Genomic DNA, 14,417 nt, shown 5'->3' with positions numbered 1-14,417 from the left:
ATAAATAATAAAATACATTTATAACATTATAAATAATAAAATACATTTATAACATTATAAATAATAAAATACATTTATAACATTATAAATAATAAAACACATTTATAACATTATAAATAATAAAATACATTTATAACATTATGAATAATAAAATACATTCATAACATTATAAATAATAAAACACATTTATAACATTATAAATAATAAAATACATTTATAACATTATGAATAATAAAATACATTCATAACATTATAAATAATAAAATACATTTATAACATTATAAATAATAAAATACATTTATAACATTATAAATAATAAAATACATTTATAACATTATAAATAATAAACTATTTATAACATTATAAATAATAAAATACATTTATAACATTATAAATAATAAAATACATTTATAACATTATAAATAATAAAATACATTTATAACATTATAAATAATAAATATATTTATAACATTATAAATAATAAAATACATTTATAACATTATAAATAATAAACCACATTTATAACATTATAAATAATCAAATACATTTATAACATTATAAATAATAAACTACATTTATAACATTATAAATAATAAACTACATTTATAACATTATAAATAATAAAATACATTTATAACATTATAAATAATAAACTACATTTATAACATTATAAATAATAAAATACATTTATAACATTATAAATAATAAATACATTTATAACATTATAAATAATAAAATACATTTATAACATTACAAATAATAAACCACATTTATAACATTATAAATAATCAAATACATTTATAACATTATAAATAATCAAATACATTTATAACATTATAAATAATAAAATACATTCATAACATTATAAATAATAAAATACATTTATAACATTATAAATAATAAAATACATTTATAACATTATAAATAATAAAATACATTTATAACATTATAAATAATAAACTATTTATAACATTATAAATAATAAAATACATTTATAACATTATAAATAATAAAATACATTTATAACATTATAAATAATAAAATACATTTATAACATTATAAATAATAAATATATTTATAACATTATAAATAATAAAATACATTTATAACATTATAAATAATAAACCACATTTATAACATTATAAATAATCAAATACATTTATAACATTATAAATAATAAACTACATTTATAACATTATAAATAATAAACTACATTTATAACATTATAAATAATAAAATACATTTATAACATTATAAATAATAAATACATTTATAACATTATAAATAATAAAATACATTTATAACATTATAAATAATAAACCACATTTATAACATTATAAATAATCAAATACATTTATAACATTATAAATAATCAAATACATTTATAACATTATAAATAATCAAATACATTTATAACGTTATAAATAATAAACTACATTTATAACGTTATAAATAATAAACTACATTTATAACGTTATAAATATTAAACTACATTTATAACGTTATAAATAATAAACTACATTTATAACGTTATAAATAATAAACTACATTTATAACGTTATAAATAATAAAATACATTTATAACATTATAAATAATAAAATACATTCATAACATTATAAATAATAAAATACATTTATAACATTATAAATAATAAAATACATTTATAACATTATAAATAATAAAATACACTTATAACATTATAAATAATAAAACACATTTATAACATTATACATAATAAAATACATTTATAACATTATAAATAATAAAATACATTTATAACATTATAAATAATAAAATACATTTATAACATTATAAATAATAAAATACATTTATAACGTTATAAATAATAAAATACATTTATAACGTTATAAATAATAAACTACATTTATAACGTTATAAATAATAAAATACATTTATAACATTATAAATAAAAAAATACATTTATAACATTATAAATAATAAAATACATTTATAACATTATAAATAATGAAATACATTTTTAACATTATAAATAATAAAATACATTTATAACATTATAAATAATAAAATACATTTATAACATTATAAATAATAAAGATTGTTAGTAAATGCTAAACTGAGATCCGATGCTAAAGTCCTGTAACGTGATTCATCCTGCATTCATCATTTCCTGCTCACACTGATCTGCATGAGCACAATACAAGCTATATTTATTTATTTATGTTAAACTTGTGTGTTATTTAATGGAAGAAACTGGGTATTATATATGTCTTTTTTATCTTGTGTTTATCATTTGGTCCATTTTATATTTTTATATTTATTTTTATAGCTGCGAGGAAGGTTAATCCTGTTCTTGTGTTGTCTTGTGTAAAGATTTATTTCATGGTTCCAGGCATGTGCACTGGTTCTCTTTCCTTGGAGTATTCAGGGTGTCCTATCAGGATTTGTTTTATAGTTGTAGGTGTTTGGCAGGTTTCAGATGTCGGTGAGTTTCCTCCTTTTACCAGGTATCGGTGGGTTACTCTGGTGAGGCCAGTTCTGCATCTTGTATATATGGTTTAGTCTATGCGTCATCCCTGGTGAGTTCTTGGTTCGGTATTGATGACTGGATGTATTTCTCAGAGTTTGTTGGTGGTCTGAGCGTTCCATTCATGTTTCCTAGATGTTGATTTTGATCTTTGCTGTATTTTGGTTGTTTTTTTCTCGAGCTAATTTATCTGCTTTTTCGTTCCCTTCTATTCCACTGTGTCCTGGTACCCAGCATAGCTTCATGTTATAGTCCAGTTCTGTATTGCCTGGGCTTCTGTGCTGTAGATGGAGCTGGGTTGGGGTAATTTTACTGCTGTTATCTGGTCTGTGGTTTTGGATCCGTCCGTGTAGATGGGTTGGTGGTGCGGGTATTCCTCTCTGACTTTGAGAAAGTTGTTGATATATATGTTTGGATGTGTGGTTCCCTTCCTTTTGTCTGCAATGTCAAAGATGATGCTGGATTTTCTGATTTCCCAATGAGGTATGGTATTGTGGGGGTTCTGGGCTGTTATATTTGGACTTAGTTTTAGGTCGTCTATGTATGGTTTGATTCTGATCCCAAATGGTTGGATTTTAATGAGTCTGCTCTGTCGGGTTAAGGGACGTGGTGGCAGTATTATTCTGTATACTGGGTTTCTGGGGTTGCTCATAATTCTGATTGTATATTGTAATGCTAGTTGTATTCTTCTGAATTCAAGCGGGGGTTCTTGTGACTCTATGTAGAGACTTTGGATGGGAGAAGTGCGGTATGCTCCTAGGGCAATTCTGATCCCTAGATGGTGTATTGTGTTCAGGCTCTTGAGGTAGGTTTTGTTCTGATTAATGTTCTGTATAGGTGCAACAGATTAACTGCTATTTTTATGGGTTCTTCATCAAAAAAGTTTGGGATCTTGGTGTATTGTTGCAAACCTGTACATGGAGGAAGTGGAAAAGAAGGCACTAAGGACCTACTCAGGGACACCACCGAGTCATTGGTTCAGATATGTGGACGACACCTGGGTTAAAATAAAATCAGAGGAAGTACCACATTTCAAGGACCACATCAACTCGGTGGACAAACACATCAAGTTCACAAGGGAGGATGCAAGCGACAACGTTTTAGCCTTTTTGGACTGTGAAATTGCTAGTAAAGATGGGGGACGGTTGAAAGCAAATGTTTACCGCAAACCAACACACACGGACCAGTACTTAAGGTTTGACTCCCATCATCCTTTGGAGCACAAACTAGGAGTCATCAGGACGCTGCACCACCGGGCGAACAGCATCCCCACAGACACTACGGCCAAGGATAGAGAGAAATCTCATGTCAAGAAGGCCCTGGGTGAATGTGGTTATCCCAACTGGGCATTCGTAAAAGAGGGAAAAATGCCCAAACACGGATCCAGTGGATCGAAGTGAGGAGAAGAACAACCGCGGTCTAAGCGCAAACCAGTGGTGATTCCGTATGTGGCGGGAGTATCGGAACAATTAAGACGGATATTCTCCAAACACCGTGTCTCAGTTGCTTTCAAACCCCAGAACACGCTACGCCAGAAATGAGTTCACCCTAAGGACCGGGTTCCTCGACACAAACAGAGTAACGTAGTGTATGCTGTTAGGTGCCGGGAGGATTGCCGGGAACTGTACATCGGGGAAACTAAACAGCCACTGGCGAAACGGATGGCCCAACATAGAAGATCGACCTCTTCTGGCCAGGACTCTGCGGTTTACACCCACCTGCAAGCCAGCGGCCACTCATTTAATGATGAAGATGTGCAGATCCTGGACAAGGAGGAACGCTGGTTTGAACGTGGAGTCAAAGAGGCCATTTACGTGAAGAGGGAACGACCATCTCTGAACCGGGGAGGGGGCCTGAGAGAACATCTCTCACCATCTTACAACGCCGTAATTAGAGCTTTACCCCAATCATGTGTGAAAGACACACACATGTTATAATGGTCATTGTGAATTTCATATGGACCTGATCACCAGTTTCATTGTTATGCAATGTGGGTGATCGGTCGTTATGCTAATCAACTGCATATAAGGTTGGGGTATTCAACACCAGCTCAGACTGAAGAAGTCATTCGGATTGAGTGACGAAACGTATCTCTACAACAAACTTTTGTGTATTTTATTAATGCTGGGTTGAAGTTTTTGTTCTACTGTTTTTATATCCTGATTCCTGCAGCTTATATGTGGATGATTTATGTATAAGCTGCAGGAATCAGGATATAAAAACAGTATACAGAATAATACTGCCACCACGTCCCTTAACCCGACAGAACAGACTCAATAAAATCCAACCATTTGGGATCTGAATCAAACCAGACGACCTAAAACTCCAAGTCCAAATATAACAGCCCAGAACCCCCACAATACCATACCTCCTTGGCAGATCAGAAAATCCAGCATCATCTTTGACATTGCAGACAAAAGGAAGGGAACCACACATCCAAACATATATATCAACAACTTTCTCAAAGTCAGAGAGGAATACCCACACCACCAACCTACCGTCTACACGGACGGATCCAAAACCACAGACCAGATAACAGCAGCTGTATATACAAACAGACACACAGACAGAGTAAAATTACCCCAACCCAGCTCCATCTACATGTTAGGTGGTATTTACAATACAAGCTTTCACTGTATGATGCTTCATCCCAGGTGCAGGGCTCTAGACTAACTTTTTGCACTGGTTGCACTGGTGCGCCTAACTTTTTTTCTTAGGTGCACCAGCACAAAAGTTAGGTGCACCCAAATTTTCGACTGCATCGCATTTAACACCGCAGTTTTACAAGTTCACTTTTTTTTTTTTTTAATCACTGTCCATACAGGCAATATTGACTTGTAATTAACTAACAATCTGGTCAACATGGCCTCGTCTGATGATCTGTTTGCTGCTGCCTGCCACTGAAAGGCAGTGGGGAGAGGGGGGGGGGGGACACTCGGGCAGTGCATTTATCGCCGCATGTAATGTGTTTTATAGATGCATTGGGCTTTTTCAGCCTTTCAATTCAAAATGTATTAGAACCAGTCACAAATACACTATTACCGGCCATGGTCTTCCCATGCTCTTTACAATTAATTATAGTATTATAGTCTAATTATAGCAATTATTTTTTATAAAAATTATAAAAATAATAGAGTAAATGTGTATGTATGTGTGTATATCTATTTATATGTGTGTGTATCTTTAAAATTATATGTATATGTTTGTGTGTGTGTGTGTGTGTGTGTGTGTGTGTGTGTGTGGGGCTCTAGAGTGTTAGTGTAATCTTAAATGCAGTGCATTATATTATCTGCTTTACTGAATCTTTTACAGATTCCCAAAATCGCTTGCGGTGCACTCACTGTGTATTTTGACTACATGTATTCTAATATATTTTGGTCTTTTAGTTATTTTTATATTTTATTAACGAAAATATTGTCGTGTTTTTACTTTCGCTGTCGCGGCACTTTACCGCTAGCATTAGCCCCTTGCTACTAGAGGGTCGTCTCACCTAGCCGCTGTCCGGTGGGGATGTAACGGGTCTTTTGCTGTGCGGTGGTGGAGGTGTGGGAATAAAGGCACACGGCAGGGTAGAGTCACTTTAACTGTTTAGTCAGGACTTCAGTGAGCGTTACAACACTTTACACCGCCGAGCTCCAGAACCCGAACTTCCATTCTGGGGACATCCGGCGAGTCTCATATACAAAACTAAACTTACTGCAGAACATCCGAACGCACGTGTATAAACCTGGTGCTGCATTCTGATTGGCTGAGCTGAATGTTGCTTACATATCGCCGCTAGAATATTGTCCCGCCCTTCACTATCTCTGATTGGTTTAGACCATGATATTGGCCTAATGTGTGTCTGTTGTTGTTTTTTTTCCCTCGGACGCCTGGTCGCACCGGTGCGACCTGAGATTTTTTTTAGTCGCACCATTGAGAAATTAGGTCGCATGTGCGACCAAATTGGTCGCACTCTAGAGCCCTGCAGGTGCCTCTGATTCTATTCAATACAAATATCTTACTGAGTTCATCTTTATCTTCAGCTTCTTCCTTCTTCACAGGCTTCATCTGGAAACCTCCACACTGTTGGTCCTCTGAGAAGAGCAGCTCCACAGAAGGTACATGTTCCACAGGGATTAAAGTTACTTCACCTGAAATTCATCAATATGAGAAGAAGAAACTCAACAACTGGAGGAAACTGAAGGTTGTGGGTTTGATTCTCCAATCACACATAAATCCTAGTTAGATTAAAACTTTAATCCAGACTGGAGTGTATCAGCACAGGACAGTACGGTACAGTACAGGTTCTAATCCCACTATCCACATTCTCTTATTATTTCTACTGATTAGTGACTCCAATACTAACTGTACTGTACCACACTGTACTGTACCACACTGTACTGTACCATACTGTACTGTACCACACTGTACTGTACCACACTGTACTGTACCACACTGTACTGTACCATATTATACTGTACCATACTGTACTGTACCACACTGTACTGTACCATATTATACTGTACCACACTGTACTGTACCATACTGTACTGTACCACACTGTACTGTACCACACTGTACTGTACCATATTATACTGTACCATACTGTACTGTACCACACTGTAATGTACCACACTGTACTGTACCACACTGTACTGTACCACACTGTACTGTACCATATTATACTGTACCATACTGTACTGTACCACACTGTAATGTACCACACTGTACTGTACCATACTGTACCGTACCACACTGTACTGTACCTCACTGTACTGTACCATACTGTACTGTACCACACTGTACTGTACCACACTGTACTGTACCATATTATACTGTACCATACTGTACTGTACCACACTGTAATGTACCACACTGTAATGTACCACACTGTACTGTACCATACTGTACCGTACCACACTGTACTGTACCACACTGTACTGTACCATACTGTACTGTACCACACTGTACTGTACCACACTGTACTGTACCATATTATACTGTACCATACTGTACTGTACCACACTGTAATGTACCACACTGTACTGTACCATACTGTACCGTACCACACTGTACTGTACCTCACTGTACTGTACCATACTGTACTGTACCACACTGTACTGTACCACACTGTACTGTACCAAACTGTACTGTACCACACCACACTGTACTGTACCTCACTGTACTGTACCATACTGTACCACACTGTACCACACTGTACTGTACCTCACTGTACTGTACCACACTGTACTGTACCACACTGTACTGTACCAAACTGTACTGTACCACACCACACTGTACTGTACCTCACTGTACTGTACCATACTGTACCACACTGTACCGTACCACTGTACTGTACCACACTGTACTGTACCACACTGTACTGTACCATACTGTACTGTACCACACTGTACTGTACCATACTGTACTGTACCATACTGTACTGTATCACACTGTACCACACTGTACTGTACCATACTGTACTGTACCACACTGTACTGTACCATACTGTACTGTACCACACTGTACTGTACCATACTGTACTGTATCACACTGTACCTCACTGTACTGTACCTCACTGTACTGTACCACACTGTACTGTACCACACTGTACTGTACCATACTGTACTGTATCACACTGTACTGTACCATACTGTACCACACTGTACTGTACCATACTGTACTGTACCACACTGTACTGTACTGTACCACACTGTACTATACCACACTGTACTGTACCATACTGTACTGTACCACACTGTACTGTACCATATTGTACTGTACCATACTGTACTGTACCTCACTGTACTCTACCTCACTGTACTGTACCACACTGTACTGTACCATATTGTACTGCACCATACTGTACTGTACCACACTGTACTGTACCATACTGTACTGTACCATACTCTACCTCACTGTACTGTACCACACTGTACTGTACCACACTGTACTGTACCATACTGTACTGTACCTCACTGTACTGTACCATACTGTACCGTACTATACTGTACCACACTGTACTGTACCACACTGTACTGTACCATACTGTACTGTACCTCACTGTACTGTACCATACTGTACCACACTGTACTGTACCTCCCTGTACCATACAGTACTGTACCATACTGTACCACACTGTACTGTACCACACTGTACCACACTGTAATGTACCACACTGTACTGTATCATACTGTACTGTACTATACTGTAATGTACCATACTGTACTGCATCACACTGTACTTTACAATACTGTACTGTACCACACTGTACTGTACCATACTGTACCATACTGTACTGTACCACACTGTACTGTACCATACTGTACTGTACCACACTGTACTTTACAATACTGTAATGTACCACACTGTAATGTACCACACTGTACTGTACCTCACTGTACTGTACCATACTGTACTGTACCACACTGTCCAGTGGTGTATAAAGTACCAGAAGGCCGTACTTGAGTAAAAGTACAAGTATCTTACCAGAAATTTACTTAGACAGAAGTAGAAGTCACCTCATAGAATATTACTTGAGTAAAAGTCTAAAAGTATCTGATGTTTAATGTACTGAAGTATTAAGTACTTAAGTAAAAGTAAATGCTGTTAGTATAAACTGAAGCGGTCATTTTGAAAAATATGAAGATTGTTCTTTTAATCCTGTAAACCACCTTAACAACCTTTTTTCTTTCTTCCATCTGAACATGATTTGTGCAATTCATCATTATAATCAGCTGTTGACATCACCTGTTTAAAATCACGTCATTTGTTTTTATCTTATTATTAGCTCTAACTTCCAGCTTTCCAACTTTTTTAGAACGTGTTGTAGGCTTAAAATGTCCATGTTAAGAATTGTAATGAAGTTGACCAGACAAAACATGAAATATAAACGAAAGATATCAATGTAAATGTAAGAAACACTGTAACTTTTTTATTTGCATTTTCTATATTGTCCCAATTTTTGATTTGGGTTGTACAAGTCATAGATATATCTCAACATCCTATAACCACTGAACTTTGGTGAAATTAATTAATCGTAATTAATTAATTGTATTTAAATAATCTTGTTTGGGCCAGATCTACTCCCTGATTGGCATGTGTTAAACTAAAAAAAATATTGGTATTCATATTTTTAAAAAGCACAATTTCTAACTTATGTCAGCTTGAAGAAGCAGCTGAAAAATCATCCATGAAAAGTTGGAAATGTTAAAAACTAGTAAAAGCAAAGAAATAATCTTTTAAACATTCTTTTATTGTTGAGACCATTAAAGGGTTAAAGACGTGCTGCATTTTCCTCAACACCCTGAATCTTTTTACTGTCGGTGTAATACAGAGGTTATCTGAGGAAATATTTGTTTATCAGTTTTTGTGAATAATGGACGTGTCTTCATGTCTGCACTGAATTCATTCCAAACTCATTTAGTGAACCGTTTTATTTGTGGTTCGAATGTAATTGAAAATGGTAGCTAGATATCTGAACAATCTCAACGCTAATAATAAGAAATAAAAATTGGATGCTGTGGTTTGGATCAGTGTGTTTGGTGAGGTTAGACGGAGGTTCTGATATTCCGGGATTTTCGTGTGTTTGGGTGAACAGAGCGACGCGCTTCACTCAGAACGTGAGTTGCCGAAAATTTTTATACTCCAGTAAAGTACAGATACTCCAAAAAACTACTTAAGTACTGTAACGAAGTATTATTTCTTCGTTACTATACACCACTGACACTGTCTGGTGGAAAAGTGACATATTGCTCCACATTTACTTACAGAAGTAACTTCCATCATCATCCTCCTCCTTTTTTATTAGTTTCTTCTGGAATCCTTCATGTTGTAGATCCACAGGGGCGACGTGTCCCTCTTCTGCTGACTGCATTATTACAGATCTGACAGACAGACAGATAAATAGACAGACAGATAATCAAGCTGTGTATTGTTTGTTGTGTTGTTTGTTTAATATTGGCTGGTTCCACCATTTTTAAGAGTTTTGCAGGCATCAAATTCAAACATTAATCTTACGTTTGGATTATTGATAAATGACAGAATCTGTTTACAGAAGTTTAGTTCAAACCTTTCTGATGATCTTTAAATCTAGTTCACCATCCACTCACCATGATTTTTTAAATAATTTTAATGATAGAAAAAATGCCACATAGCCCTAGTAGGCAGTCCCCTAGGACCGGATCCACACATCCCTGGTTATATTTTATACAAATAAAAAATAAACAAATATTTTTTAATCTGGTCGAAAAATAATGACTTCAAATGCAATTCTTCTCTGCATAGAAACTGTATTCATGAAACAGTACAATCTGGATTTAGACCCAGCCATGGTACTAATGATGGATTAATTAGGGTAGACCTATTAATGTGCTCTTTTTTGTTCTTTTAGAGAAGTATGGTGTTCCACAGGGGTTAGTGTTGGGAATCGTATTGTTTACACTCTACATGCTACCATTTGGAAACGTTATTTATAAACAATTTTACTGTTAATTTTCACTATTTTTATCAACACAGTACGATTGAGGATTGAGTAAACGACATAAAAAACTGGAAGTCATGAAACTTTTCTACTAAATTTAGATAAAACAGAATTATGTCTACTGTAAAAAAGTGCTGTACTAATACCTTTACTACAAAACATTAAAAAACTAAACAAAACAGAAAATGTGATGCGTTTATATCAAAATGTGAGATTTAATAATGAAAAAACTCCGTTACGATCGACTGATTCATGTTGCTGGGTCGGTTCAAATGAATCGGTTCATAAGTATTGAATCATGTGATGCTAACAGTTAGCGCAGCAGCTAGCAGTTTGTGTGTTTAAATGAAACTGGAGTTAAATCTCCTCAAATCCTCAGTGATGTTTTATTATGAACTCTAGTTTCATTATTAATTAGAATGTAGTTATAATTAAATATAAGGGTTATAATTAAATACATATTTTACTTACATATGAGGCTCTACAGTACAAACACAGCAGCTTCTTGTTCTTCTGATGATGTTTAATGGCGGTTGGCAGAACAACTTAAGACGCACCAGCGCCGCCAACTGGACTGGAGTTGAACAGCAGCTTAGCAGTAACAAACCTCCATTAGCCCTGTATCCAGGCACGTGCACAGATAGACCCCTAGTGCCCTTTCTGCTGGAGCCCAATTTGTTTCTACATTCATCAGTATTTAAAAATAAAAAATTACCCTCTCTGTCATCAATTCCCCCCAAAAGTGTTTTGATATCGGACGGGCATTTATTTAAGTTCTTGTGAGAATTCTGCCCCTCCTCCTCCTCCGGTTAGCACTCATGCAGTGCTGAGCGCCAGGCCAAACCGCTGCTACACACTTCTCCTCTGACCCGCAGCATCAGACAGACAGGTAACGACAGTGTTTCATACAAAGAGCATCCATGCATAACGCATAGCCTACACGTTCTGTACTCATGAGTCATGAAGTAAGTGATTTCAAAGCCTTGTCCAGCTGTTTACTGACATTTGTCATGTTTAATGAAGGGGGAGGGGGACAAACTGCAGCAGACAGACAGACAGACATACAGAGAATTTAAAGACAGTTTTACTGTTTTACAAATTAGACAAGTTCACTAGATTCACTAGATAAGTAAATCTTACTTATTTTTATGTGAAAGCCTGAAGAAGAAAAAAAAGCATGAGCACAAACATTTTGCAGGAGAATGTCATGTAGCTCTCACAGTAAAGTGTTGCAAATAGATACAAACATACACTATTTTATAATTACAGCATCCTGGCCAAAACGGCGTGTAGGAAAAGTCACCTTTAGTCAAGGAGTTATTTTCATGCCAGCATTTATACTTCAACAGTTGAGGTTTACAAATGAGGAATAATTTTGCTAGGTAATTAACATTACAAACTAATATATGTGGAAGGCTAAATTTAATGCTCTATGATATTAGAACAGCATACAAAAAATGATGAATAAATAGGAAAATGTTATTTAGCTGTCTATTTGATTTTATTGGCATAATAATAGGCCCATTGTTAACATTAACACCCCAAAGTGGGTTTCTGATTTGAAATCAAAGGTAGGTCTTAAGTTGAGCTACATGCCAGTCTGGTGAGGTAAATTGATACTAGTAATGGTATATTATTAGTGTAATGCTTCAACAGTAAAATGATGTATACTGTGTTCTCCCCTTTATGGAGATTCAGTAAATCACTCTTGATTATTATGCACAACATTGATTGATCTCATTTACAAATTTTGTATCGCTGTATCTCTCAGGTAGCTTTACAGTAGAGAGGACTACAGTCAGTCCTAGACGTTCTTCCAAGCAGTTTCTCTAATGTCATGTTTAGTTTTCCAACATGCTTCTCTAACTCTGTTCTTTCTTTCTGATACCTTTAACAATCTGATAATCCGAGTTTGACTGTTTCCTGTGTATTACAGTGTTACAGTGGGGTGATTCCTTATTCTGTGTAATGTTTGAATCCGGCGCTGATGTTGCTCTGTGTATTGGAATATGACTGTAGTGACTCTCACCTCATCCTCCAACCTGCTTAGGAAACTAGTTTTTCTGCTCATTTGAGAGGTCACGATCATCCTGACCCATTTAAAACTGTTTATCACATGTTGACTCAGATGTTACTTATAAAACTTGTTCTTCACGTACCTGAGCGGTTGCTACAGTCTGAGCAAATGGTCACCTGTCATAACATTGTAAACCAGTGAGATGTGTATGTGTGTGTGTGTGTGTTGGGGGGGGGGCTAGGTGGTCAAAAGTTTGAATAAGGTTGACTTGACCAGTGCAGCGACTGGATGGGATTTGTGATTTTCGTATTATTTATGGCTCAGGTGTATTTGAGTAACCATAACCATTTCTATATGTAATGAATATTTAATACAAGAAAATAATATAGTAAAAACATGATTTAAAAAGGTTAAAGATAGTGGAGATGAAGGAGCTCATACATGGAGAAGATGGAAGCTAAAGTTCCTTGAGGAGCAGAAAAGTCCTGAGTTACTTTCTCACCACAGTCAGCAGGATAAATCATCAATCCATCTAAAGTTACTACATCACTCACTCAAACCCAGAGACCCTCACTCACTCACTCACCCAAACCCAGAGACCCTCACTCACTCACTCACTCAAACCCAGAGACCCTCACTCACTCACTCACCCAAACCCAGAGACACTCACTCACTCACCCAAACCCAGAGACCCTCACTCACTCACTCACCCAAACCCAGAGACACTCACTCACTCACTCACCCAAACCCAGAGACCCTCACTCACTCACTCACCCAAACCCAGAGACCCTCACTCACTCACTCCCTCAAACCCAGAGACCCTCACTCACTCACTCACTCACCCAAACCCAGAGACCCTCACTCACTCACTCCCTCAAACCCAGAGACCCTCACTCACTCACTCACTCACCCAAACCCAGAGACCCTCACTCACTCACTCACTCACCCAAACCCAGAGACACTCACTCACTCACTCACCCAAACCCAGAGACCCTCACTCACTCACTCACTCACCCAAACCCAGAGACACTCACTCACTCACTCACCCAAACCCAGAGACCCTCACTCACTCACTCACCCAAACCCAGAGACCCTCACTCACTCACTCCCTCAAACCCAGAGACCCTCACTCACTCACTCACTCACCCAAACCCAGAGACCCTCACTCACTCCCTCAAACCCAGAGACCCTCACTCACTCACTCCCTCAAACCCAGAGACCCTCACTCACTCACTCACCCAAACCCAGAGACCCTCACTCACTCACTCACCCAAACCCAGAGACACTCACTCACTCACTCACCCAAACCCAGAGACCCTCACTCACTCACTCACCCAAACCCAGAGACCCTCACTCACTCACTCACCCAAACCCAGAGACCCTCACTCACTCACTCACCCAAACCCAGAGACCCTCACTCACTCACTCA

At 36.3% G+C, this 14,417-nt stretch overlaps 1 protein-coding gene across 1 annotated transcript in view; it reads right to left on the bottom strand.

Annotated features, from left to right (window-relative positions):
* LOC134303311 (zinc finger protein 420-like) overlaps window positions 1–6,536 on the bottom strand; it is a gene marked incomplete at its 5' end in the record, with an annotated part of 44,510 nt that extends 37,974 nt beyond the window's left edge. The window contains one exon of the mRNA XM_062988677.1: window positions 6,512–6,536. Coding sequence (XP_062844747.1) covers window positions 6,512–6,536 — 25 coding nt within the window. The remainder of the gene's footprint in view (window positions 1–6,511) is intronic.
* Window positions 6,537–14,417: the final 7,881 nt, after the last annotated feature.

This window comes from Trichomycterus rosablanca, chromosome 2 (assembly GCF_030014385.1).
Source record: "Trichomycterus rosablanca isolate fTriRos1 chromosome 2, fTriRos1.hap1, whole genome shotgun sequence".
Classification (NCBI taxonomy): Eukaryota; Metazoa; Chordata; class Actinopteri; order Siluriformes; family Trichomycteridae; genus Trichomycterus; species Trichomycterus rosablanca.
Note: the sequence above shows the minus strand (reverse complement) of the source record. Positions and strands in the feature narration are given on the sequence as shown.